The sequence below is a fragment of the Ochlerotatus camptorhynchus genome, unplaced genomic scaffold (genome assembly GCF_037179485.1).
Source record: "Ochlerotatus camptorhynchus isolate MF236.1 unplaced genomic scaffold, CSIRO-AGI_Acam_v1.1 ptg000091l, whole genome shotgun sequence".
Classification (NCBI taxonomy): Eukaryota; Metazoa; Arthropoda; class Insecta; order Diptera; family Culicidae; genus Ochlerotatus; species Ochlerotatus camptorhynchus.
In genome coordinates this window covers 1,015,594-1,039,832 of record NW_027040581.1, presented here as the reverse complement: position 1 = coordinate 1,039,832, position 24,239 = coordinate 1,015,594, and the positions used below count along the sequence as shown (strand labels likewise).

The following is a 24,239-nucleotide window of genomic DNA, read 5'->3' as shown; positions in this document are numbered from 1 at the left end:
GGAAGTACGGTTTCTTCGAAAAGTGGTTTCCCCCGCGAGTGATTGGTCAGCCCGGGGTCTCTCAGTTTGAGACGTGTTATACGAGACGTGTGTTACGGACATCATCGAACCATACCTGTTGAGTGGATCCCCGGTGTAGTGATTGTCGACGGTTGTTCGGCGAGCCCAGTGCTGGTGGCTGACGAGCGTTGTGCCATTGCCGCACCACACGCTACGGGTGAGTGGTAACAAACGTTCTGGAGGTGAGGGTTTGGCCAGGTCCGTGTGGGTTCGCCCCCGCTGGTCCGATACGTTACCGCCCCGTTAGCGAGCACTAGGGACGTCGGACCGAAGGTACGGAAACCACGTGGAGTTGAACCAGCCCCTAACCACGAAGTCGATCCGAGGGAGGAACGAGAAATCGGCGAGTCCCGTGCTGGTGGTGGACGAGCGTCGTGCCATTGCCGTACCACACGCGCCGGGTGAGTGGTAGCCGAAGCCTTGGAGGTGAGGGTCTAGCGAGGTCAGGTGGGTTCGCCCCCGCTTGCTAGTGCCCAATATCCGATGAGCTACCGCCCCGGCAGCGAGCACGAGGAACGTCGACCGCAGTGGAAGCATCGGACCAGTTCCCCGTCCCAACGTCCTGAAGCCCAACAGTACCTGAGGTAACCACGAACCACACACACTCTCTCTCTCTCAGCATGCATGCAATGGCCGCAACGAACCCCCTTTCACAAAATGTAACTTTAAAGAAATAAAAAAAAATGTAATTGAGTTAATTTGTTGTGTTTGCGCCACTATCCCTCAATAGGAAGTCCCTGCATGTAGACCGACTGTGTTGTTGTTGTCCCCTTCGATTATTAAGTGGGTTGTGAGTCCACCGAACAGGAAGCCGGCCTTGAGATAGAGGTAAGAGTACCCGGTTCGAGCTAGCCGCTACTTACAATTTCTATATTGTATATTTCAAATCAAAATGTTTATGTTCAATGATTTCACATAATCCTTTTCCCATTTGTCCTTCTCCTTTTCCTTTCCCTCTTCTCTTTTCAGAAAGCGAGTAGTGGCACTATAGCCATAAGAGCCATAAGTCATAAAAGGCTAGGACAAGTGTTAGTGCTCATGTCCCAACCGTCAGAAGAAAATGGAGCATCACTTAACCTTTCTAGCTTTGATGCTTCCAACGACCAACCAATAATATAATTACCAAAATCGGAAAGTACGGTACGAGATGTCCTCGTTTCATCCATTTATTGGATTCTGAAGCATCGTGTTTAAATCTTCGATTTAAACAGGCCCGATGTTTTCTGAATCATCTTGCCCCTTAAATGCTGCACAGTAGGCCTGGCCGTTTTGATATGTGTGACGCATCTTCGATGTGAAACATATATCAAATAGACAAAAAAAATGATGAGGGTATATATATCATTTTCCAGGATGTTTTCAAGAACTGGCTGTGTTGGTGTTAGATTAGATCAGATTAGACACTGCCGGTGTACCAATGGGAGTCAGATTCCAAACTGAAATATTTACGGAATTTTTTTTATCTTGCCGATTTGGTATGTTGAGATGAATTATTCAAAAACAATTGCTCTATCTCATATGTGTTGTTGGATATGGGGGGGTATAGTATACCTCGCCCCCTCACGCATATCAATAGAAGAAAAGTCTCAAACTGAAATAACTTCAGAGTTTCTTATCTTATCGATTTGGTATGTTCAGGAAAACCGTCTATATCGCGCTCCAGGTGAGCAATTTTCCCACCCAACGTGGATATCACCACGCAACGCAGTTGGTGAATTAAACAATCGAGACTCGCACCCAATTTGGTGAGTCCATTATATTCCGTGCAGCGAGCGTCGCAGGGGCGACAGACGATGGTGAGGAGCAGTCGGTAAAGCAGAAGCGTGACTTAAGAATTGCATAAGGCTCGACTTATGAACAACATATATGAATTTCATAAGCGCGACTTATGAATGATTTTCGTCTAGCATAAGGTAGTGCTTATACGCCTTTAGCCTTTACATTTACTCAAGCGTTGACAGACGCGTGGTCTAGACACATGACCCGTAATTTTAATGTCCATGGTTCGGGTTCCAGTCTGCTCTTGCTGTCGACATTATTTTTCATAAGGCAAATCTATGAAATTCATATCCATTTCTTGTGGCTAAAATTCAGAAGTGGCTCTTATGGAATTTCTACGTTCTTTTGCCTGCGTGTACAATGTCCGCATGCATGCATTAAATCTAGATGAAGCGCCAGTTATAAATAGCTATTTTGAAATCCTCATAGTTAGGTAGAGAATTAGAGAGAGAGAGATAAAGAGAAGAATGAGGGTTCCCGAATAAAAATGTTTAGGTTAATAAATTTCTCGTTCCAGTCGTTTTTTTCTAAATAAATGTTTTTTTTTTTTAATTCTGCTAAATAATTGTGTTGATTGTTAGGTTAGAATTTCCCGTTCAATGAGTGCACTGGTCTGAAGAAGTTTCTCACGTTTCGTTCGTTGTTGTAGCTTTTTTGTCGTTTGGTTTTACTCCAAGTTGGACTGCTTGGGTATCTCAGTCCACCATTTCTGTCTTGAAGCGTGTAGATTTTGTGTTTGCGGAAGAGCTTGACCCGTGATGAGAACAGGTCGCCTGATTAGTTAATTAATTAATTTAGCTTTATTTAGGAGGCTTTCAGCCTTAGGCTGGTTCGCCTCCGACACCGCCTGATTAGTTTTCATTCGGTTGGATTTAGTGTTTTTTTTTTTTTAATCTCAAATACTTAATGTCTACTATCGCGTTCTAATCCTTTGCATTAGACTGAACTCGCCCTGGGGTTTTGAGTTTGCCGGGAATCCGAAACGACAAGTGGTTCTCTATGGAGATTTGTTTAAAAACCAATCTACGGAACACCCTAGTAGACCGATTTCGGCTAGCCGATTTCATGCCGGCTACAGGACCCCAAATGGAACCAAAAAACATTGTTCTGAAAAATGATCACAATGACCCATCCTACTATGCAGTCCAAGTGACGTCCCCGAAAGCAGTTAACAATGTTTTTCAAACTGGATCACGCATACACCCTTCCGAATTTCCAAACCCAACGTACGCATCTAATCGCGACAGTTGGTTTGTACTGAATTGAGTGTTGCTTTGTGAGCTTTGCTACCGTACGTTCGAATCTGGCATTCAAAGTGTATTGGCAACAACGAATGAATGAAAGCTGTGGACATGAAAAATCTAACATTGGCATTGGCTTGCAAAATCTTGAATTTTGACACAGAGCCTGTTTCAGGATGGCCATCGCAACTTGTGGCGCTGGAAACGATTCTGGAGATATCGCGGTGAAAAATTGACATTCACTTTACCGGAACCGATTTCATGGAAATGGTCACATTTCGGTTGTTTTTCAACAGGTCTTGGATCTGTAATCCGTATTTTGTTCTGAATTGCTTCCTGTAACAGTAAAAAAATGTGAATTCAAATAAATGATCATACCAGAAAACAATACAAGCGATGAAAACATCTGTATTTTAATACCTCCTGTTGATACTGGCAACACTTCAGATGATGCTCCAATGACGACCGCAGTCAGCTGTTAAAACGACAGTATGGAAGGAGAAGCAGAAGATAAAGAAGGGCAAGATCATAATGACTTGCATGATTATTAGTAGTTGAGGCTGCCAGAGATAAAGTCCTTTGTTGAAAGCTAGCTAAAACTTATATCTAAACTGAAATGATTATTCCCTATTAAAATTGCATATAATATACTAATTAATTTCACGTGTTATCATTCAGTACAGGTGGAATTGTGTTATTAATACCGATGCAAACCGAAATTTTCTAAAGCTCCATTACAACCAATTCAACGTGTGTTGTAAATTGCTTGAATAAATCGGACAGGGGTTCACAATTCCTAACCTACGGAACATCAGCGGGAATACCTCCTGTGGCGTCATTACACTCACTTATTCAAGGTACTATTGATCATTCTCCCACGCAACAATGTTCCATATTTTGACTCCCCACAACCACTTATTATTTAAATTAAAAAAATAATTGGGGCCACCCTTATGTTTACAATCTCCGAAATACAAAACTTTTCTAGCTTAAAAACTTCACTAAATATTACAGCAAAATCTCTAGGACTACTACTCCGGCTAAATTCCCATTCTGGACCACTCAAGGAACATTGTAAGTTTTATCAAAGTTTTAAAGCATTCTACAAATCGTAATCATGGTCTACAGAACCCACGTTCTGTACTTGCTACTTGGGCACTGTGCAATGACATATAGGGCGGAGTTTATCGGTTCATTTGATCTTTCCATCATTTGGCAATCAGTTCCCAGTTCATTAAATCAGTTTTAAAGCAATATGCACAAATTATTCCATTTAAATTCAGTGCTAAATCATCAACCATTGCACGTTATAATATTTGAGCTATCAATCGCCGGCATCGCCACGTATTGGCATCGAATATTTGCCCAATTGTAATAATGCGTGAAAGCGATACAACCAATTGACATTCCTATATCAATACGAGCAGAAAATAAAACAAATATATATCTACTACAGAGGGAGACCGCTTTTCCCTTAAATTAAATTGCTAAACTACCTACTACTAGCGGGGGGGTAGCTTTCAACAGAAAGCACTTTCCATGCAAATATGCGCCGGGGCTTTGTGAAAATGCTTTCCCATTCATACTTTTATTCTTCACCGCAGTAGGGCACCACATTGGTCGAGTGAATGAGAGTTTATTTGCCAATAAAAAATAAACCAGTTCTCAGTCAATTACTTTTATGTACGTTCCTACATACGTGGGCGTGTGTGGTTAATGGAATCAATTTTATTCCGAGTTGTAATTGTATTGTTTCTTGCTGCGATGTGATTTCTGTTCAGTCAAAGTGATCATCTGATGTAATCGTAGTTGAGTACCTGCAACCATTCGGTCTCAGTGATAATTTTCCGCGGACACAATCCCAGTCTGACCATTCGGTCTGATGACAGCTGAGTCTGCACCTTAAGGACAATCGGCCATTTCTGTGTCACATTCCAAAACCAATTTGCCCAAAATGTCCCCAAATTGAAACCTGTGTCCATTTCACAAAGAAAGAGAAAATTGCCCATTTTACCCCCTCTGATGGCACTTCAAACTCCGGAGCACCCCTCTCTCATCGGATTGTTTGTGATCTTATTACTTTTTTCCACCTCCCGCCGAGACCATTTCCAAATGCTGAAATGCGTCCCGAAAACCAACAGGAAAATAAAGTAGCAATGTGGAAAACGGGGAAAAAATTTCACACAAAGCCCGCAACATCGCTGTGTGTCCCACTTCCAAATGGTGGCCAGTTTGATTCACGCTGAAATTGCTACCCCGCATCTTCCGTCTGAAGTGGTGGGTTTGCAATTTTAAGGATTTTTGCTCCTGCGATGAAAATGCATGGAATGAAAACAATCCAATTCTGCTTTCGGTTACAGCAGTGGGTGGTCGTTTTTCTTCTTCTTCTTTTTTTATTTGTGTCGAGGATTTCGGAGAAAATGGCATTAGCGGTTGTGAGGGTTGTGAAAGCGCGTGAGAATCATCCCACGACTGTTCGCTTGTGAACGGTGGGGAATGATGGGAATGGGAAGTAACTTTGGGAAATTTAGACGATCCATTGTAATGAAGCATTGAGAAATCAAGGCGAGAAAAACTGGTGACTGCTTAATATCTATAATTAGATCCTGAAAACTTTTGAGCCCAGTTGTGTGGCTCAGCTTTTCGTGGATGGGGTACTACGTGAAGAACTCCAACGAGGATTACGCTACAGCAAGGGCATGCGAGATGAAAGCGAGGTCTATCGAAAAAAAAATCATAAATCATAGAGTTGAAAATTGGAAATACGCCATGTAAAATGAAACGTTTTTGAAGATTTGAAATGGTATTTTTTTTGTTATTGAGCTGGAGCTGCGTGACAGCTTGATTTTCAAGACTTGAAACTTGAACACTGGATTCCGTGTGTATTGTTTCAAGATAGTTATAGAAAAAATGCTGTGACGTGTGCGCGTATAAACATCCGCGTACTAATCCGATTGAATAAGTCAATCCGTGTCGAACGAAATAACTAAGATATGTAAGTTACGAAAATCGCGCGAATTCCGAACGCCGTGCGAAACAACCGAAGCAAGAAAAAAATCATTTAAAGAGTGCCACCAAAGTAAATGTGATATCCTATGTTGACAAGTTGATTAATTTTGTTTTCGTCCCTAGATATGCTACTTATTCACTACTGAGCGTTGTATCAAATAAGTTAATTTAACGGAAGAGATTTCGCGATCGTACCGAACAAATTATGTACAACATAAGCTCAAAAGCGTTTGACAAGTTCTACCGAATTACGTATCACTTCTGCGTAAGCTCCGTATACGTAGGCGCGTTGAATCCGACAGCCGCCAAAGGTTCAACATGCACCAAATCCGATTAAAAAACGACCTCGAATCAGTAAAACCATTTAGAGCTAAACATCCAAATTACGTAAAATATGATAGGGGAAAAGTTGGCTTCGGCAATGCCTTAACCTATTATCGTCAGGAGGATAAACAACGTCCTTGAGAGCTTAATTTTGGCATGTGGATACATTGTGTTTCAGAGCAACTATTGGCCAAATTTGAGTGCTCTAGGACTTTGTTTATCCCCTGACGATAATAGGTTAAGGTATTGCCGAAGCCAACATTTCCCCTACTCGCGAAAATTGCGAACGCCGCGCGAGACAACCGTTGAGAAAAAACAGCTTATTATTACTTAAAGAGCGCCACCAAAATATATGTGACAGCCCATGTTGGCAAGTTGACCAATGTTGGCTTCCTCCCTAGATACTCCTTGAGCCTTGTTTCAAATTAGTAATTTTACTGCACGTATCAATCATTTCGAAAATCTCCGACCGTACCGAACAAATTCTAAACTACATAAGCTCAAAAAACTTTTGGCAACCTCTACTTCTGCGCAAGTTCCGTAGCCGTAGGCGCGTTGAATCCAACAGCCGCGAAAATTTAAACATGCATCAACACTAAAGAACCTGAATTTATAAAGAAACGACATGTCAAAATTGGAACAATTGATTGTCAGTCAAAGTCATAGGAAAAGTCATTCCAATCGAGCAGAAGACCTGTCAAATGGATAAGATGTCGCCACATAAGGAAAGTCACGTAGGCCTTAGTTCACAAATTAACATTGACTCAAGGGGTGGTCACTCTACACACTTGTTTTGCGTCGACTTTTTTCTCAGTGTACCTCAGTGTGCCGCTGCTTGCACGGCTGTGTCGAAAAGTAATTAACGTGACTTTTGTTTGCTTGTGAATAATGAATTGTTTGGCAACCGGTATTTTGACAACTCTTGATTTTGTTTTGAGTATTGAGTAATCTGAAGGATGCCTAACTGGATACGCCCAAGACTGGACGGGCAGTAGCTGGTGGCCGTGAACGGTTCCTTGGGAAAGCACTTGATGCGATCCTCCTCCCAGATGACGATGGCAATACAGGAAGTATTGGTATTGGAAGGTAATTGCTATTAGATATTTTGCAAACAGTGACAGATAGCGGACATGAAGAACCAGTGGAGGTGCCGGGCAAAGGTGTTTATCCTAGACAAATGGTAAGTTACAAATTCGTTGTCGTTGTCGTTGTCGTAGGCGCCGTCGTAGTTGCTGTCGTAGTCGCCGTCGTAGTCCTAGGCAGTACCGTTAGTATATTTAAAATTAACCACGAACCGCTGAAAATATGAATTATCGCGTATTTCTGTTGTTCATTACATACCAAGTAAAATTCGAGAACGTAATTTCATTTGAATAGCTTGTTCAACCAGGTCTTAAACAATCGTCACGTCGGTCATAGCTTGTTATGATTACCTGAACCATGCGTAAAGAGAAAATCGAAACATTTAACGTCGCGTGAAAATGGATCTTAATGAAGGCCTCTTTCATAGCTTTTAGTTTAAGGATTTCAAAGATCGTCGGTTGCAGTGGCTTGCTTACTGAGCAGAAAAACGCGGTCCCAGATCCTTTCATATAAAAATGTGTGGTTAGATCACTTGTTTATCGTGTATTTCGTAAAACTTTTCGTTGTCGTCGGTGCCGGGTCTGAATAATCATAAAAACTTGAGTAACGCTATAATGTGATATGAGGGGCTCGGTTGCCTTAGCACAACCGGTTTTGCTTACTGAGCAGAACATCATGAGTCTAATCTTAAGCCCATCCACATTCAAGATTTGTCAATCGTTTTATTTGTTAATATGACTTCATGGTAATAACAGCAACTCGATGATTAAAAAGGAGCTCGTCTGCCTAGTGACAAACGTTTTTGCTTACTGAGCAGAAGACCGTGGGTTCAATCCCAAGCTCCTTCGCGTTATATGATTGTTAGGACATCAATTCAGCTTATCGTTTACCAAAACGAACCCAACCCTATTACCCAATATCCCAGTGATTCCTCGTGGAAGTGCAGAGGTGTTCTCGGCTTCCATCAAAGCGAGTGTCATGTCAACACATTCCTACACCTTCCTTTCTTGACCTGTGTTCGGGCGCGGCCGGCGCTGGTATTGCCTAGTTTGAGATCACCAGTTTTTACACATTGAGGATGATTGCTAGTCCCAAGCATTGTCTATTGGTTCTCTGTGTAATTACTGCTGGTCTGGCAATAACAGAGTAGCAACCGTGGGCGGTCAATCATGCTCATGCTCATGCTCTTGATTTTGTTTTGAGTTTTGAAACCTGAGAACTCAATTGGGCGGCCGGAGCCGGAAAGCGACAGCGGTCAAGTGGTGGACGTTTTGTGCTAGTCCCAACCGTCGGATCTTCGGAATCGAAAGGCACTAAGCGCAAAGCCATTCCAAGCGACGAACAGACAAAGAACACCAACGGAATATCAAAGCCATTAAGCGGCTGTTCAAACCATCGACGGTAGAGGAAATCAATCGGTTGAAGGTGTTAAATTATATAGAGGTGTTCAGGGTGAGAAATTATATTGAGCGTTGGTTATGCGATTTCCGGAAGGTTTTGAGGACGGTAAAAGATGCGGACAATGAACGATCTTTGAAGGATGTGGATTATGGAGGGGTTGATTTTCCCTTGGCATTTCCCTACGGCTTCGCATGTTCTCGCCAAGGAGAGCTTCAAATTCGTTCAGCAATGGATCGTGCACCGTATTGGGTCCAGTCGTTTGGGAACATCTTATGGCAAGCCACTCAAAGTAGATTTAGCTGGAGATTCCAGACAAGTGTTTCCGAAAGGAAGATTACCTTAACTCACATGAAGAGGGCACATTTTATTTGTAACATAATTAATTAAACAGTGTTAATTTTTAATATAACTAGATTTTATTTCAGCAATTATTAACAGTAGCATAATAGTAGAAATGACCATTTTAACCATGTGTATCTATTATCACTCGTCGGCACCTTCCTTTTCTTCGTCGAACTCTCCTTCCTCGTCAATAGTCGTCTCCTGGTACTGCTGGTACTCCAAAATCAGGTCGTTCGGCTTTTGTGAACCCTCCGAGTCCTTACGGACAACATCCAGCACAGGATCCACCAGTTACCAGCACTGGACTGTCAGAAAACGAAGTTGTTCGGTCGGAACAGCTGTCCAAATGGTCCCGCTCAGACCTAATCCATAGTTCCCGACTTAAGGTTGATCAGAACCGCTCGTGGAACGTACTTTCCTCCGGTCACAGGAGTCTGGGTAACGACTTTAATAACGGAGCTGGAGCCGGTCATGTTGAGATTGATTGATTATTTTGTTAATCTACCTAGTGTTATTAGACTTTCTGATGTTTCTTATTTAAGTTCATTTCATGATAATGATATCTCATTAGTCTAATTTAATAAATTATTAAAATCTCGAATTCACCTAATCAATCCTAATCCATGCTTTATTAAGTTCCTGTACTTATGCATGTAATCTTAAATTTAACGTGTTTCAAGTTGTTTTTGACTTTGAGCTATATTTATTATAGATAAGTTCGTCTCAGGTTACACATTCAAGTGACTAAAATGCTTCACTTTGAAGTTAGTTTCCTAGCTGATTTTTAAATTATATAGGGCATATGCTCTTACTATGCTCACACGTTTCCACTATGTCGCACCACAAAAATACGTATGGGTATGTCACAATAGAAGCACGCCACAGTGGAAATCCCGAGCCATAGTTCAAACACAAAATCAAAATGAAGCATATATAAGATTAGTTACAATACCATGTACAAAAATGTTTAACATTGCTCCCTGAGTAATACTTCAATGAAAACAAAAATGAAAGCTTGTCACGCAAATAGAAGGAGCATCGTTAAGCACTTTCTGAAATATTTCAATAATATTATTCCCTTGCAAACCCAAATAAATCTATCTGCGAAAAAATAAATAAAATAAGAGTGATTTACGGAAAAACCCGCCAGTATCACACCCATCGTCAGTGCCTATACGTAAGCGTACTACGACGCGGCTCTCAATCAAAGGAGTAACAAGTGTGATACTATCACTGCTAGACTAGATATTTGGTTCTCTCATGCAGTGGTTTATCAGAGAGGGGAAGCTTAGTAATCCCCATTGCCTGCCCATAACGCCATTCTATCGCGGCATGAGCCAGCAACGCCGGCCATAATCCTACCGTCTCCAACACTCCACTATAAAGCATGAAATTAAGCCCGCCCACCTACAGCAAGGTGCAAAAACTAGCCAAGGGGAGGGAAGATTTGAAATGATATTTTCTACAACTTTTTCGTGCTTATCGAGTAGTTTGTGAAAGGGGGGATATTTCTCAGAGTCTTAAACTATGTTAATCATCGATCGAGTTTCCACTTGCTGCAATTACGGCCTCCACACGCTTCCGGAATGCACGGCAGGTTCTAATAATGTAGTCTGGATCCATTTCTCTCCAGGTACGGGTCAATGTTTATCTGAGGCTTGCTGTACTCGGGTGGCGTTTAGAACAGGATTTGGCCTTCATGAATGGCGCGTCCAGTAATCCAGCGGATTAAGATCGGGGCTGGATGGCGGCCACATATCCTTCGCCCAGAACGGAAGATGTTCCTGCAACCACTTCTGAGTGCGGTTCGAGGTGTGGCACGGAGCCCCATCTTGTTGAAATACAACATTTGGCTTCGGACCGTACTGTTCTTTGATCCACGGAAGAACATACTTAAAATCCCGATGTAGAGCTCCGTGTTGATCTTGTCGCCTTCTGGAATGAACACCGGGTCCATTTTTTGTCATCGGAAGCTACCAATCCAAACACCATAACGCTAGCAGGATGCTTGGTCAGACACACGTTCTTGTGCTCGTCGGCCACGTCTTTTACTGGAAGAGAACTAATATACCTGTCGGTTCTGGAATTTGATACGGGATTGACGGTAAGCATGCACTCGTCGGTGAACAGGATTACCGGATTTTTTCACTTAAGAAAGTTCAAAATTTTCTTGCATTGTTCGGCTCGTAGCTCCCGGATGCGGTTGGTAATCATGTGAGTTTTTTTCCGTGCCCTCGACTTCACCCCGCAATCTTCTTTTACGATCTTCCGTGCCGTAAAGTCACTGATCCCGTGTTCCTTTGCCATTTCCCTTATTGAACGCACTGGATTCACCCGAACCTTCCTTTTCATAGCAGCGATAACCCTCGGAACCCGAGCTGACATCGGACGACCTGTGACCACCTTCGCGGATAGTTGTCTTTTCTTTTCTCGGTCTAAAACCCTTTTGACGGTCCACCGGGACACTCTCACGGCGATTGATTTGTCTATTTGCGACATTTGCGCGTGGGACAAATCACGAGTACTCTGCCACTTCGTCATGGTGCAACTGTCAAACTAAGTCATTTTCTTTTATACACAGCCTTCTACGGTATGAGCTATAGGTTACGTGCATGCAAAGAAAACCAAGGCATTGTATGCACAGGTGAAACGGGAACCTTATTTGTACGATGGTGCAAACATTATCACATAGTTACCAGCAAGCATTTTATTTATAACATTGTAGAATGACGCACACAATTACACAGCAAAAAATTAATTTTAATATCACATCAAAGTGGATGCACTTCAATCGCGTCGAAAATATGGTGTAGTATTACTTGCCAAAAAGGGGAAAATTATCATTAATACAGTGCATGTGCTGACATTACGTTACTTTTACTGTATTTGTTCATTTGTGTGGCCATAAAAATTACATGAGATTTTCGACATGATTGAAGTGCATCCTCTTGGATGTAATATTAAAATTTATTTTTTGCTGTGTCCCATGAATTTCTTCAGTTCCCGTTCAGCAGAAAAGCAAACGAGTTTGAGTTTGAATTTGAGAGGAAATGAGCGCTCCTTACACGCTTCTAGCCTATCCATATTCCAAAGCATGGAGTGAGCAGTGGAGAAAGCACAGTTCTGATAATTGCAACGATCGTGGTTCGTTTTCAGTCGGTAATCTCTATTCTATTTTTTTTGGGCATGATTAATATTACTCACCAATACACTTCACATTAAACTCTCTCCAATTTCTTGCATTGGACCGCAGCTCGGTATATCACATCCTTCGTTCATGCAGTCTCCACTAACATCCTGCGATTATGAATCCCTCATTATTGTAAGCAAATCTTACATCCTCTGGTTGGGTGCATGTTAATTAAGTATTATACTCCGTCATTACTAAGACAGCAGACATTTTCCTGGATCTTAAATTTGTTTCTTGTATATATTCGTTTAGAATTTGTTTTATTTTATATTTTATTTATTTTTAATGTTCTCAAAAACTTCCTTTAGAACCACCTCACTTCACAGAGTTCTTTTCAGAAATCCTCTGAAATAAATTTGAGATTCTCTCTACTCCATTAAAAATTACTTTATAACAGTCCAGGAATTCAGAACACTCCGAAAAATTCATGGAAGATTCTTTTCGAATTACATCCTTCTATAAATCTTCATATTTAAAATTCGCTTGAATTCTCTTAGAATCTTCATGTGATTTAACTTAGAACTGTCATGAAATTATGCTCAGAATTATCTTATAATCCTCCTGTTACGTCACGGACTGCGGTAACAAAAGACAGTGGATGTTATTCCAAACTTGCAATGGCCTTTATTCGTCCGAAGTTGGGACCGTTTTAAATTCCTGTGTAACAAACTTAGATTTAGGACAAGTTTAAGGTTAAGTTCAATTTCTTACGTTTTAGTGCATTTGCCTATCTTTTCGCCTTCTTTCCGACTTTCACTTACTGTCCACTTTGCTCACCGGCTTATCGTATTTCTGTTTGTGTGAATCAATAAGTATTTAGTATAATTATAAGTTAATTTCTCATTCGGACTTTCGAAGTTTTTAAAAAGATACTAAGTACGAACTACACTGTTTGGAAGTTAAACACAGAATGATTTAATCAGTAAATAAAAGCTTACATTCAACCTATCGTAAATGCCCTAAAGATCTTACAAACTATCCCGAGGTTCGGGATAGTGCTGCGTCGTCAGGTCATTGGCGTTGTTGTTAATTGATATCGATGGTGACAACCATCGTTGCCGTCTCGTGCTGAGTCGTCAGGTGTACGTCGTTGGTTTGTTGATGTCGTTGCTACCGGCTATCGATGATGATGATGATGATGATGGTCGTGGATCTGCTTAGCCTAGCGATTTGATGATTTCCTCGATGGTCGCTGGCGTCTTGAGTTTTGGGTGATCGGGGTTAACCTTGTTAACTTATATATTGTAAGTTAGCTTTAGTTTCTCACCTCCTTTCATTCGACCGTACTATCAAACTTGCACCTCTTCCGTACTATTAGATAAGCAATGAATAATCCGTACTACTAGAGTAAAAATACCTGTTTTTCAGACAGTTCCTTCTGTCTCTCTCTTGACACTCGTTGTCAAACCGACAGATCTCGCCTGCTCACAGGGTTGTTACAACAGTAAAGGTGCATTCGACACCAAGGAGTTTGCCGACACCTCCTCTTAAATCTTATGATTTGAATTCATCAATAGAAATTCTCCTCAAGATAGGCTGGAACTACCGTCAGAATTCCCATAAAACTTTTCTCACAATTCCATTGGAATTATACCTTTAAAATTCGAAACTCTTCAGGTTCTTCACGGATTGTCCTTGAAATTTTCTTTAGAATTCATTTGAAATTATCTTACTAATTTCCTGAAAATTCAATACCCTCGGATTTGTTTGTTTGTTCACAAATTAGAACTGTCTCATTTCAGAAATTATTTAGAATATTCCTTAGAAATAGAGCTGTAAGAGGATGCTCAGAAACTACGTAGAAAGGTAAGGGGGGAGTGGAGATTGACGATTGTCTACGGTCCATACAACATTTAAAAAATGTATGTACAATTATCTACGTAGAAGGAGGGGAGAGGGTCTTCGTAGTTTATGAGCTCTTATCCTTATCCTCTTTACAATCGACATGGAATTTCCTGAAAAATCTACTTTGAACTCACACAATTGACTTGACGTTATAATCAGAACTCTCAAAGAGTTCTTCCACAACTTACTTTTGAATTTTTCTCTAACATATCTGTTTTTATCTTTATGACTCCTGCGGAAAATCTCCCGAAGGTTTACGCTAAATGGCCATTTTCGATTTGATTCCAATCTGCTGGAGTACGGATCAACTTGTGGTCATTCGAGGTCTGGATAAAGCTCTCCTCTCGATGTACTTTTTTCTTGTCGCACTCTTCTTAGACGACATATGTCAAATGATAACCTAAAACATGATTGACAGTTGATGATTAATCTCCCAAGATATGTGTTGTCTCCAATCCAGAGTTTGCCCTCATTTACCTAGGAGTGATTTATTTCCTGCGCAATGTCTTGGACTTCTCATTGTCCAACTCCACTTGCTCCATTTACTAAATTCACTGCTTGCTACTGATTTTCTTCTCGGCAGCACCCCGTTTCATCCCAACGGATTCCAATCACCGCCTTGGTACACTTAAGGACAGAACACTTGTTAGTTACTCATTGACAGCCTACACTCCTCGTTCATAAATTATTCATGGAACGATGTTAGCAGTAAACAACCTTAATCCTTCGTTATTCATCGAAGACAGGGGACAAAAAATAGCCGGAACCATCAGAGTACCCATCCAGAGACAGTAGGGTAGTTCCACGCCAACTGGCGAATCGATTTTGTTTGTTCGTCTCCTAATTCCATGAAACATCGTATAATCGTAATTGTTCGCTAGGGCTAATGATCCAAGTTTTTTCTGGGATTCGGCCATTTTGACTATCGCCTTATTTTTTCAAAATGGCGTATTCGATATTTGTTATTACAGTACGGAACGAAAATGGTTCATCTAATCCAATTGACGTCTGAAAGAAAGTTTTAGGAAACTGACAATAATACACACAGAATAATAAATTATAAATTTTCGTAAAAAACGACAAAAAGCTGTTAAGTACTTCACTAACAAAAAAGTGGGTTTTAGAGATTTTTTAACTTACGTATATTTGAAGCTAATTAAAAAAGCTAACTTTTCTAAAACGGACACAACGGACCCTTAAAAATTTGCCAAAATCGTAAAATATCACCTTCTAGTAAAAAATTTCTTCTTCTCAAAATTCCATCTAAGTCTTGTCACAGTAGAAGGGAGGTCTACGGCCTGTGACAATGATATATGGAAATGATCACTTCCGAGTAAATCATCGTCAACCCTCCAGATAAACTGGCTGGCTACATCCCAAGAGGCTATGGCCAGATCAATCACGGACTCGACCCCAGTGGTGGGATCAAACCGAGTCGGTCTGCCATCGTTCAGCTCTGAACAACCCAACGTGTTCAGGGGTGATGCACATTCAAATCACCCACTATCACAAAAGGGACAGGCAGCTGCGAGATGAGATCTTGCAGTTTGCCGATGACGTTCACTTCTTTGCCAACCTTATTCCTCGGAGCCATGTATAAGCTAACAACAGGCGCTTATACGGAGACTGAATGGAGACCGCGGTGGCCTCCAGTTCAGAATCCACCTGCTCTACCTTAGGCGTTAATGTGAGGCTTGATATACCACTTATATCTACCACCGAGATAGTTTGGGTGTAGATCTGCTACCTTGGCCATCGTTTCCTGGAGGGCGATGGCACAGGGGTTCAGTTTCTTAGTCAATAGTTGGATCTCAGATAACTTTGATCGCAACCCATGGACATTCCATTGCAGTATTACCACAAACGAAGTGACAGACGTCTAACTGGCGAAGAAATCCATTTAAATAATGTGGTTCACTGTAATAGAATTTTCTTGGAAGGTTGTGCCATCATCCACCAGCTGGGTTAGTTTTTTTTTGTTTTGATTTGAACAAAGTTGATTTTGTGTACAATGATTCTTTGACAGTGTGCAAAGAGTGCGTATCATTTTGTCATTTTTTTTTTATGCATTTCAGTTTTGAGTAGAATGAAAGAGATAGAACCAAAACATTCTAGTACATTTGGTGAAAATGCTAGTTCAATCTAGTAGTAGTGTTGCCATGTGGTACAATCCAGCAGTAGTGGTGTTGCCATGTGGTACACTGAAAAATTGCAATAGCAGGTTAGTCATCAAAGTTTTCGAGCCGCTCCGTCTGTCACTTCGTTTGTGGTATTACGTTCGATGGCTCTTTACCATTCGGTTGTGGGACATCAGACATGGTAACTACTTATTACCGGTAACAGCATCGCTTTCGCGCTCCGATACCGAGTCCATTGGGGGAGAAGGTGCTACATTTTCTCCTTTTTTACGGCTTTTATGGCCACGAGTGTACTCGAGGCCAGCAGTCTGTTTCCGTTTCCTACGGGCGGGCCATGGGAACAGTAACCTTGCTCCCATCGGAGTCGAGGTTAACGCCTACTCTTTCGAGTTGTCCAACAAGGAAAGCACATTCCAGCTCAAGGCGAGTTTTCGTCTCCTTGAGCTGTTTGATCTTTCCCTTGCCAAGGGCGACCTCCTTTCGCAGGCTTCGCACCAACTTTTCCAGGAGCTGTTTGTCCTTATCGGTTGGTGTTTCGGCATCAGGCAAGGGATCAGTGCGAACCTCTTGGGTTAGCACTTCGCCCTCCCTACCAGTAGCCTTACCACTCGTAGCATTCGCTCGCGCAAGACCGGCAGGTGGACTAGCACCAACCCCAGTACTCTTGCACTGGGTAGACGCCTGAGGACCCTGTCGTGAGCGGACCGAGGTTTCCAGCCGCGGCCACGGCAACATGAATTAGCGAAACAGTTCCCACGGGTGCTGCTGCTGCTGTTTTTGCTGCTGCTGGTGGTCCGTCACCTCCAAAATTCGTTACAAAAATGACTTCAACGAGTTTAGGTACTTCATATTTATACCTGCTAACCTATCAAAATTCTCTAACCAATGAGATTCTGTTTACATACGAACTATCACGCTTCACGCTCACTTGATTATACTTATTATTTATTCAACACTAACTCTATCTACTACATTCTTCCCCTCTTCTACTCTCCTTAATTGAGGAAGGGGGGCATTATATCCACCCATTTGGGGGAATTTTATCTACCCTCTCGGGGGACTTTCATCTACCATCTCAGAGATATTTCATCCATCAGGTCATGGCAATTCCAACTATTTAAAAATTTCCTCAGTCCATCCATCAGGTAGTGGAAATTCTTATCTACCATCCGTTCCAGAATTACCAGGTCATGGTAATTCTATCTACCATCCATCAGGTCATGGTAATTCTATCTACCATCCAGATTCTACAGGTGCAGCCCTAGCAACCTCTGCATAGGATTTTCCACTCTTCTCAGCGCTATAAACCCTCTTGGCATCCCCATAGGAGACACCAAAGTTAGTTTTGATCCGCAGTATATCAGCCTCCTTCACGTAGGTAGGGCTCCTACGGTTAGTCGGCTGATGATTGCCTTGACAATTGGAGCAGAAGGCTTTTGCTCCACATTTCTCGGGAACCGAGTGGACCCCTGAACAGACCCTGCACCTGGTCTTGATCTTACAACCCGCGCGACCATGCCCATACCCATAGCAGTTGTAACACTTCAAGAGTAAGGCGTAGTATGCTCGGGTTCTTAACCGTTTCCGGAATTTTAATTTTAAATTGTCTTTTAGGCATCTATCTGTTCATGGCTCAGAACGACAAAACGTGAGATTGGCTGCTATTAAGCCATACCACGGCAATTAATTTAAGAAGACACTTCGGTCAGTACGAGGAAGCTTGCGGAGGTAATTGAAACCGTAGACAAATGGTTCGATTTGATGAACTCATATAGCCTGAAGCAAAACATACCATCAAAGAAATGTTATGGAATGGAATTGGAACTTCAAAATCAGATTCTAGACAATATGGAAGCAATGATGCGGGATATACGAGTATTGGAGAAGCATTGTCTTCCTGCTTGTGCAAATATGAAGGTAAGTTTTTAGATTAACAAACTAACACAATTTAATAATATTCAATTCGATATTTCCAGCTATTTCAGCAAGCAATCCTAATTTCTATCGGGTCAACTAGAAAACTGTTGATTGAGGTGCGTACAATGCCTAATCTGGAAAATGGTTTTATCATGACTTATAAAGTCAATCAAGATTGTGTAGAGAATGAGTTCGCAATGGTTCGCCTCAACGGAGGCACATATGATCACCCATCACCACTGCAAGCCCTGGACCGCTTAAGACTGATGATTCTTGGAAAAGGCTTGTCAAAGCAAGTTAAAGTCAACCAAAATACACAGAATAGTTTGATAGAAGAGGATTATCTTATCGCAAAGGTGTTCCGTAAAGCTAAAATTGATTCCGGAAAATCGAATAGTGATGAAAGTGATTCCAGTGACGACGAAAATTCAAATCCATTTGTTCATGAGTCCAAATTACGGAATCTCGAGGAAGCTGATGGCTTTGAATATGCCATGGGTTACATAGCCAAATCTCAAACCAAGGATCATCCCAATTTAGGATCATTCACGTACCAGCTAGAAGATGGAAACGATCCAGGAATGAATAAGGAAAACTACGTTCAGGATATTTCGCATGGAGGGTTGGTGATGCCATCTCAGGAATGGTTGGAAGTTGGAGAGCAACTCGATTCGTGTTTCAACTGGATGCATAACATTGAACCAGAAGGAAGTGAAATTGGCTTTAAAACGAAAAAAAAAATGTAAGTGAAAGGAAATCAATTTCCGCAGTTGCCAGAAGATGTGCTTAAAAACTATACCAGAAAAAGGGTTGCAATTCGAGTGCGTCATATGAAGAAACAAATATTGGAAAGCAAATTACAAAAAGCTAAAAACCGTAGGCTGAACTCACGGCTCAAATCACAAAAAGGAAACAGTGAAGTTAATCAAAATGATGCAAATAGACCCACAAACGTGGATCAAAGAAGTGCAATAGTGAGTAAGAATTCAAAAAAACTGAAGCATTTTATTAACTAGCATATAAGTTGCCATCATAAATGTAAACGACTAAATGTTGCTTATTTTAATATACCTTTGGCATATATCCATGATAAATCAATATACTTACTACCAAAATTGAAAAAATAAATTCACATTAAATACAAAATTATTCGTTCTTGCAAACAGAAAAGTGGACCAAGATGACCATTCTAACGTAAGTAGAATAAAAATCCACAATACTGACCTGAAACAAATTATATAATCCTACTTAAGGGTTTCAAGAGTTTGACCTATACTACCGGTGGAAGCATAATTGTCCCATGTGCTATAGGATTCCGCATGGGATCATTATACCCCCACGGGCAGTATAATCATACGCTTAAAAATAAAACATAAATTCACAGGAAAATTACATTTTTCAGCCTATTTTTTTTTACTTACGTGGTAAGATGATCAGTAGACTGATGCAAATTTTGACATTTTCGCTCCACAGTGCTCAAACGGTTCCAAATCGGGTCCTGATTAGTCTCCCAAAATTTTAACTTATTTGATAAGAAACTGACTTCGCACAAACCATTTGAAGTTTATATGGAAATTACTATAGGAAAACCAAATGTTTTGTTCATATCCATCTAACAATTTACCATATCGCTCTGCTTTCAAAAATTTCTCAGCTACAACATTGTGCTGAACCACTTTTCAATGTAATGTAAGCATCAAAAGTTATCAATAATTCAAGCCACTAATGTCTTACGGTTATGCTCAATCAACTGTTCAGCAGGCAACATTGGTGTTTCTGGCGCTTGGAATAGAGCACAAAAATCATGGCTACTATGTCACACTGCAAGATACAGTGTTGCTCACAAAACAGCTGCTTGATCATGCCATAAGATTATCAATATCTTAAACAATTAATAACTATTTTATTTGACCTTTGGCTCAATAACTATCTTCTGTTAAGTTGAAGCTGAGAAAATTTTCCATAAGCATAGTTTTTGAATTTTTGAACAGTGCCATATGGAAAAAAGTAAGAAGACAATGAACAAAAAGTTTGGATTTCCCATAGTAATTTCCATATAAACTTCAAATGTCAGTTTCTTTTCAAATGAGTTCAAATTTTGGGAGACTAATCAGGACCCGATTTGAAACCGTTTGAGCACTGTGGAGCGAAAATGTCAATTTTTGCATCAGTCTATTGATCAGTATGGGGCAAAATGATCACTTGTACAACTTTAAGGAAAAATGTGTCCTTCAAATCCAAATTAAGTAACGTCAAAGGAAGTAAGCACTTCGAAACTAATCAAAACCTGAATTTATTCACCAATGGTGTGATCTGGTTATAAGGTTATAAGGCAGATTCATAGCACTTTCCCCAGGGTAAACACGTACCCTAATAAACAAATAGGTATCATTAAACGACCGGCAACCCCGATGATAGAACTATCCCACAAATGGTTTACTTGAAAATCGCTGCTCTGGAACCATTGAAAAATTTTGAGTGATATTCAATCACATTAAATTGAATAACTAACAGCAAACACAATTTCCTTCATAACAACTGAATATCGTTTTCGTTTTGTTTCCCTACTAACACTATGGCAATATGCGTTGCTCTCCACCTTGTATTTATCTCATTGAGCTGAGCCGTTTTCGTGCTATGATTTAAAGAAAAATATCGAATTCGCCATAACTTATGCGAAGATTCATGGCATTCTAAGTGGTAAAATCTAAAATATGTTTATCTTTTCCCCTATTTGGCCTGGAACTGCTCCGTAGGGTGGACAATCCCCTCTTGAATCATCCTTGTTGTGCTACAATCGAAGCCATTAAATAATAATGAATGCCAAATAAATTAGCTACCTCGTCGTCATCGTCGTCATCGTTGCCGGCTGTCACATCATCATCATCATCGTCATCGAAAGCGAATATGGCCATCAGAGAGAATGACATTTCCTCTTAACTTTTTTTTTTCGCTTCTGCTCGGTGGATCTCAAATTTCCGCTTCCTTCCTGAGTCGGGAACATGTAATCCCATTCCCATTTATGATCGTCCCTCGGGTGACAGCCAGTGGAGGAAAATCGATTCCCCGCCATTTGGGACCGAACCGAAATAAGCAGACTCGGGATTGGCCCCATGCTTTTAGGCTCCGGAAAAAAATAAAGGAAAAAAGTAGGACATTAATTTATATTTGCAATTTGAAACACGTACGCATCCGGAGCGGACAAACAAGCAAGAGCATCCGATGCGGCGATGGGTGATCAAATCGAGAAAAGCTTTTCATCCGCCAATGATGGTGGAAATTAGCGTAATCCTGAGCTTGATTGGGGCTAAAAAAAAGGGGGGAATTGACGATCATTTGCAAGTTTTGGATTGATTGAGAATTGGGAATTAAGCTCTTCGGGGACAGAATTTGGGGACAGCTGGAAGAGCGGAAGTCGTGGATGTAAATTTATATATAATTGAATTGTTTTTCTGGAAATCTGTGGGAACATTCAGTGGATCTCTTGAATTTATTCAAATCTCCTTCATTTCTATCACCCGGTGAGAGATTCTCAAACTGAATAGTTGGTAGGCTCCACCGGACATTTTTTTAATAATCCACATTTACTCACTGTGCATCGGTAAACGATTTCAAATTGCCCTTGACGCCATCAAGGGCAATTTGAAATCGTTTACCGATGCACAGTGAGTAAATGTGGATTATTAAAAAAATGCCGCCAGCATAAGTAAACTTCAAACAACATATTCCCCGCTAAATGGATCCATTAAATGTCAAAGCCCAACAAACAAACACCGTAATGGGGCAAACCAACTACCGATTGGACTGACTACGGACGACTTTCCAACAATCATGCATAATTGATCAAACAGCGTGCAGCACATCAGAGAAATCCAGTTACCACAAAATGACCACGGGAAGGTCCTGGTTTCTTTCAAAAATCAATCGGTAACTATCAGATCTATTATTCACATGCCAACATGTTTTGCGACACCTTTAAATGCAAGTCGTTGGCAAGTGGTTCCACCAGAGCGACCGATTCCATTGGCAAAGCAGCAGAGATGACCCGTCCGATTGAATTCGATCAAACGTTTGCGTTCATCGCCAAAGTCCTCCGCTTGATTGGTGAGTAAGTTCCTCGCCCGTTTGAAGCCACCATTAACATCTGAATTTCCCAGGTTATCCCAGTTGCTTGGTTCCGTACCCGGACAACGTCACCGGAAGACTCAAATCCAACGCCCCCTTCATCGTGTGCTTCCTGATGTTGGCCTATTGCGTCTTGGGACAGATCATCAACATCATTCGGCTCATGACGGGTGCCCGGAAAACGGACGAAGTCGTCGAAGAGGTGGCCATCCAAATCAGCAGCACCGGGTTCTGCATCATTGGCCTGGCGAAGATGCACTGCTTGGCGTACAATCGGGACATTCTGACCAGGTTGATTGCGGACTTCCGGACCAAGTGGGACGATCAGGATCTTACACCCGGGGATCTGACGATTCGCGATGGGGCACTTCGTCCGACTGTGACCATTACGACGATGGCCGCCGTTGGGAATATCGTAATGGTGTCGGCGTTCAACTTTCTACCGGTGGCGGAGATGATCTACACCGGGGTGGCCAAGAGCGAGTGGATTCGGCTGTTTCCGTACGTGATTTGGTTCCCGTTTGAGTCGACCGGAGGTCTCCAGTACTATCTGGTGTATCTGTTCGAGGTGTACTCCGGGAACATAGTGGCCGTTGGGAATGTGGGCTTCAACTGCATCTTCTGTCTGCTAACTTCGCATCTGACGATGCAGCTGAAGTTGCTGCGGAATTGGATCGAGAATGTGGTCGAGACTCAGGATGAGAGAAGCCTTGGGAGGTCGAAGGAGAAGTTCCGTCGAGTTGTGCAGTACCATCAGGATGTGCTCAGGTATTTCAACGACATTTGGTTGAGGAGCGGTGAACTAAATTTTCAAATGTTCGGATAGGTGCCGCGATGAACTGCAGGCCATGTTCAGCACGACGCTGTTTCTCAACTTTTCGGCAAGTTCAATTCTGATGTGCATGCAAGGATATGTGATAACCGTAAGTTTTGAACACCCAATGAACCAAAGATGATCGAGGACTTTACGGGAAAATTTTGTTTATTACAGACGGCTGGTTTCACCCTGGTCGTCAAGTTCACGCTTTTCATGCTCTGCATCCTGATGGAGATTTTCATCCTGTGCTACTACGGGGAGGAGATCTCGGTGAATGTAAGTGTTCAACCGTATCGCATGTTCGGAATGATCCGGATTGATTGATTTCAGAGCAAGGCAATAGCATCGGGTGCATTCAACTGCAACTGGTACCACGGGGAGGCCAGCGGACGAGATCCTCGGTTCGGGAAGAATCTGATTCCGATCATTCAGAGAGCTCAAATTCCGATGGTATTGACGGCGTGGAAGTTCTGGCCGATTACGATCAACACCTTCAGTCGGGTACGTGGCGGAAGAGAGTTTACTAGTGGTTTGTGCATCAGTGATTAGCCAATTTTTCTTTTTTAGATTCTTCAATCGTCGTGGTCCTATTTTACTCTTCTGAAGACAGTTATGCCATGAGTGTAGGCTTTCGTTGAATACTGTGCTTTGCGTTGCTTGTTTGTTGATCTTCTGCTATATTTGTTCTGTAATTCAAGCGTAGATAATAAAGGTAGTTAACCAAAGGGAAGGACGATTTTGTTAGAAGGGTGAATTAGATCTGGATTCACTTTAATAGAGGATGCGATCTTTTAAATAGCATGGTAAGCAAATGACACGTGAATGCGACCCTATCAACTCGATAATGTAAAGGATAAATATCTTCTGCTCAGTAAGCAAAAACGGTAACCACTGGGCCACCAAACCCTTTGCGTCACAGCAAACCACTGTAACAGACGATCGTTCAATCCCGGATACATTCTACTTTA

General features: G+C 41.5%; 2 protein-coding genes across 3 annotated transcripts in view; one reads left to right on the top strand and one right to left on the bottom strand.

The window, feature by feature from the left end:
• LOC135698614 (5-hydroxytryptamine receptor 1-like) overlaps positions 1-24,239 on the bottom strand; it is a 272,267-nt gene that overhangs the window by 113,820 nt on the left and 134,208 nt on the right. The gene's annotated exons all lie outside the window — the stretch shown is intronic.
• Positions 22,346-23,892, top strand: LOC135698590 (odorant receptor 4-like). The gene is made up of 6 exons (XM_065218636.1): positions 22,346-22,433; positions 22,487-23,222; positions 23,281-23,377; positions 23,446-23,547; positions 23,602-23,772; positions 23,839-23,892. Exons 1-6 carry the CDS (start codon positions 22,370-22,372, stop codon positions 23,890-23,892), a joined length of 1,224 nt encoding a protein of 407 aa, XP_065074708.1. The 5' UTR covers positions 22,346-22,369.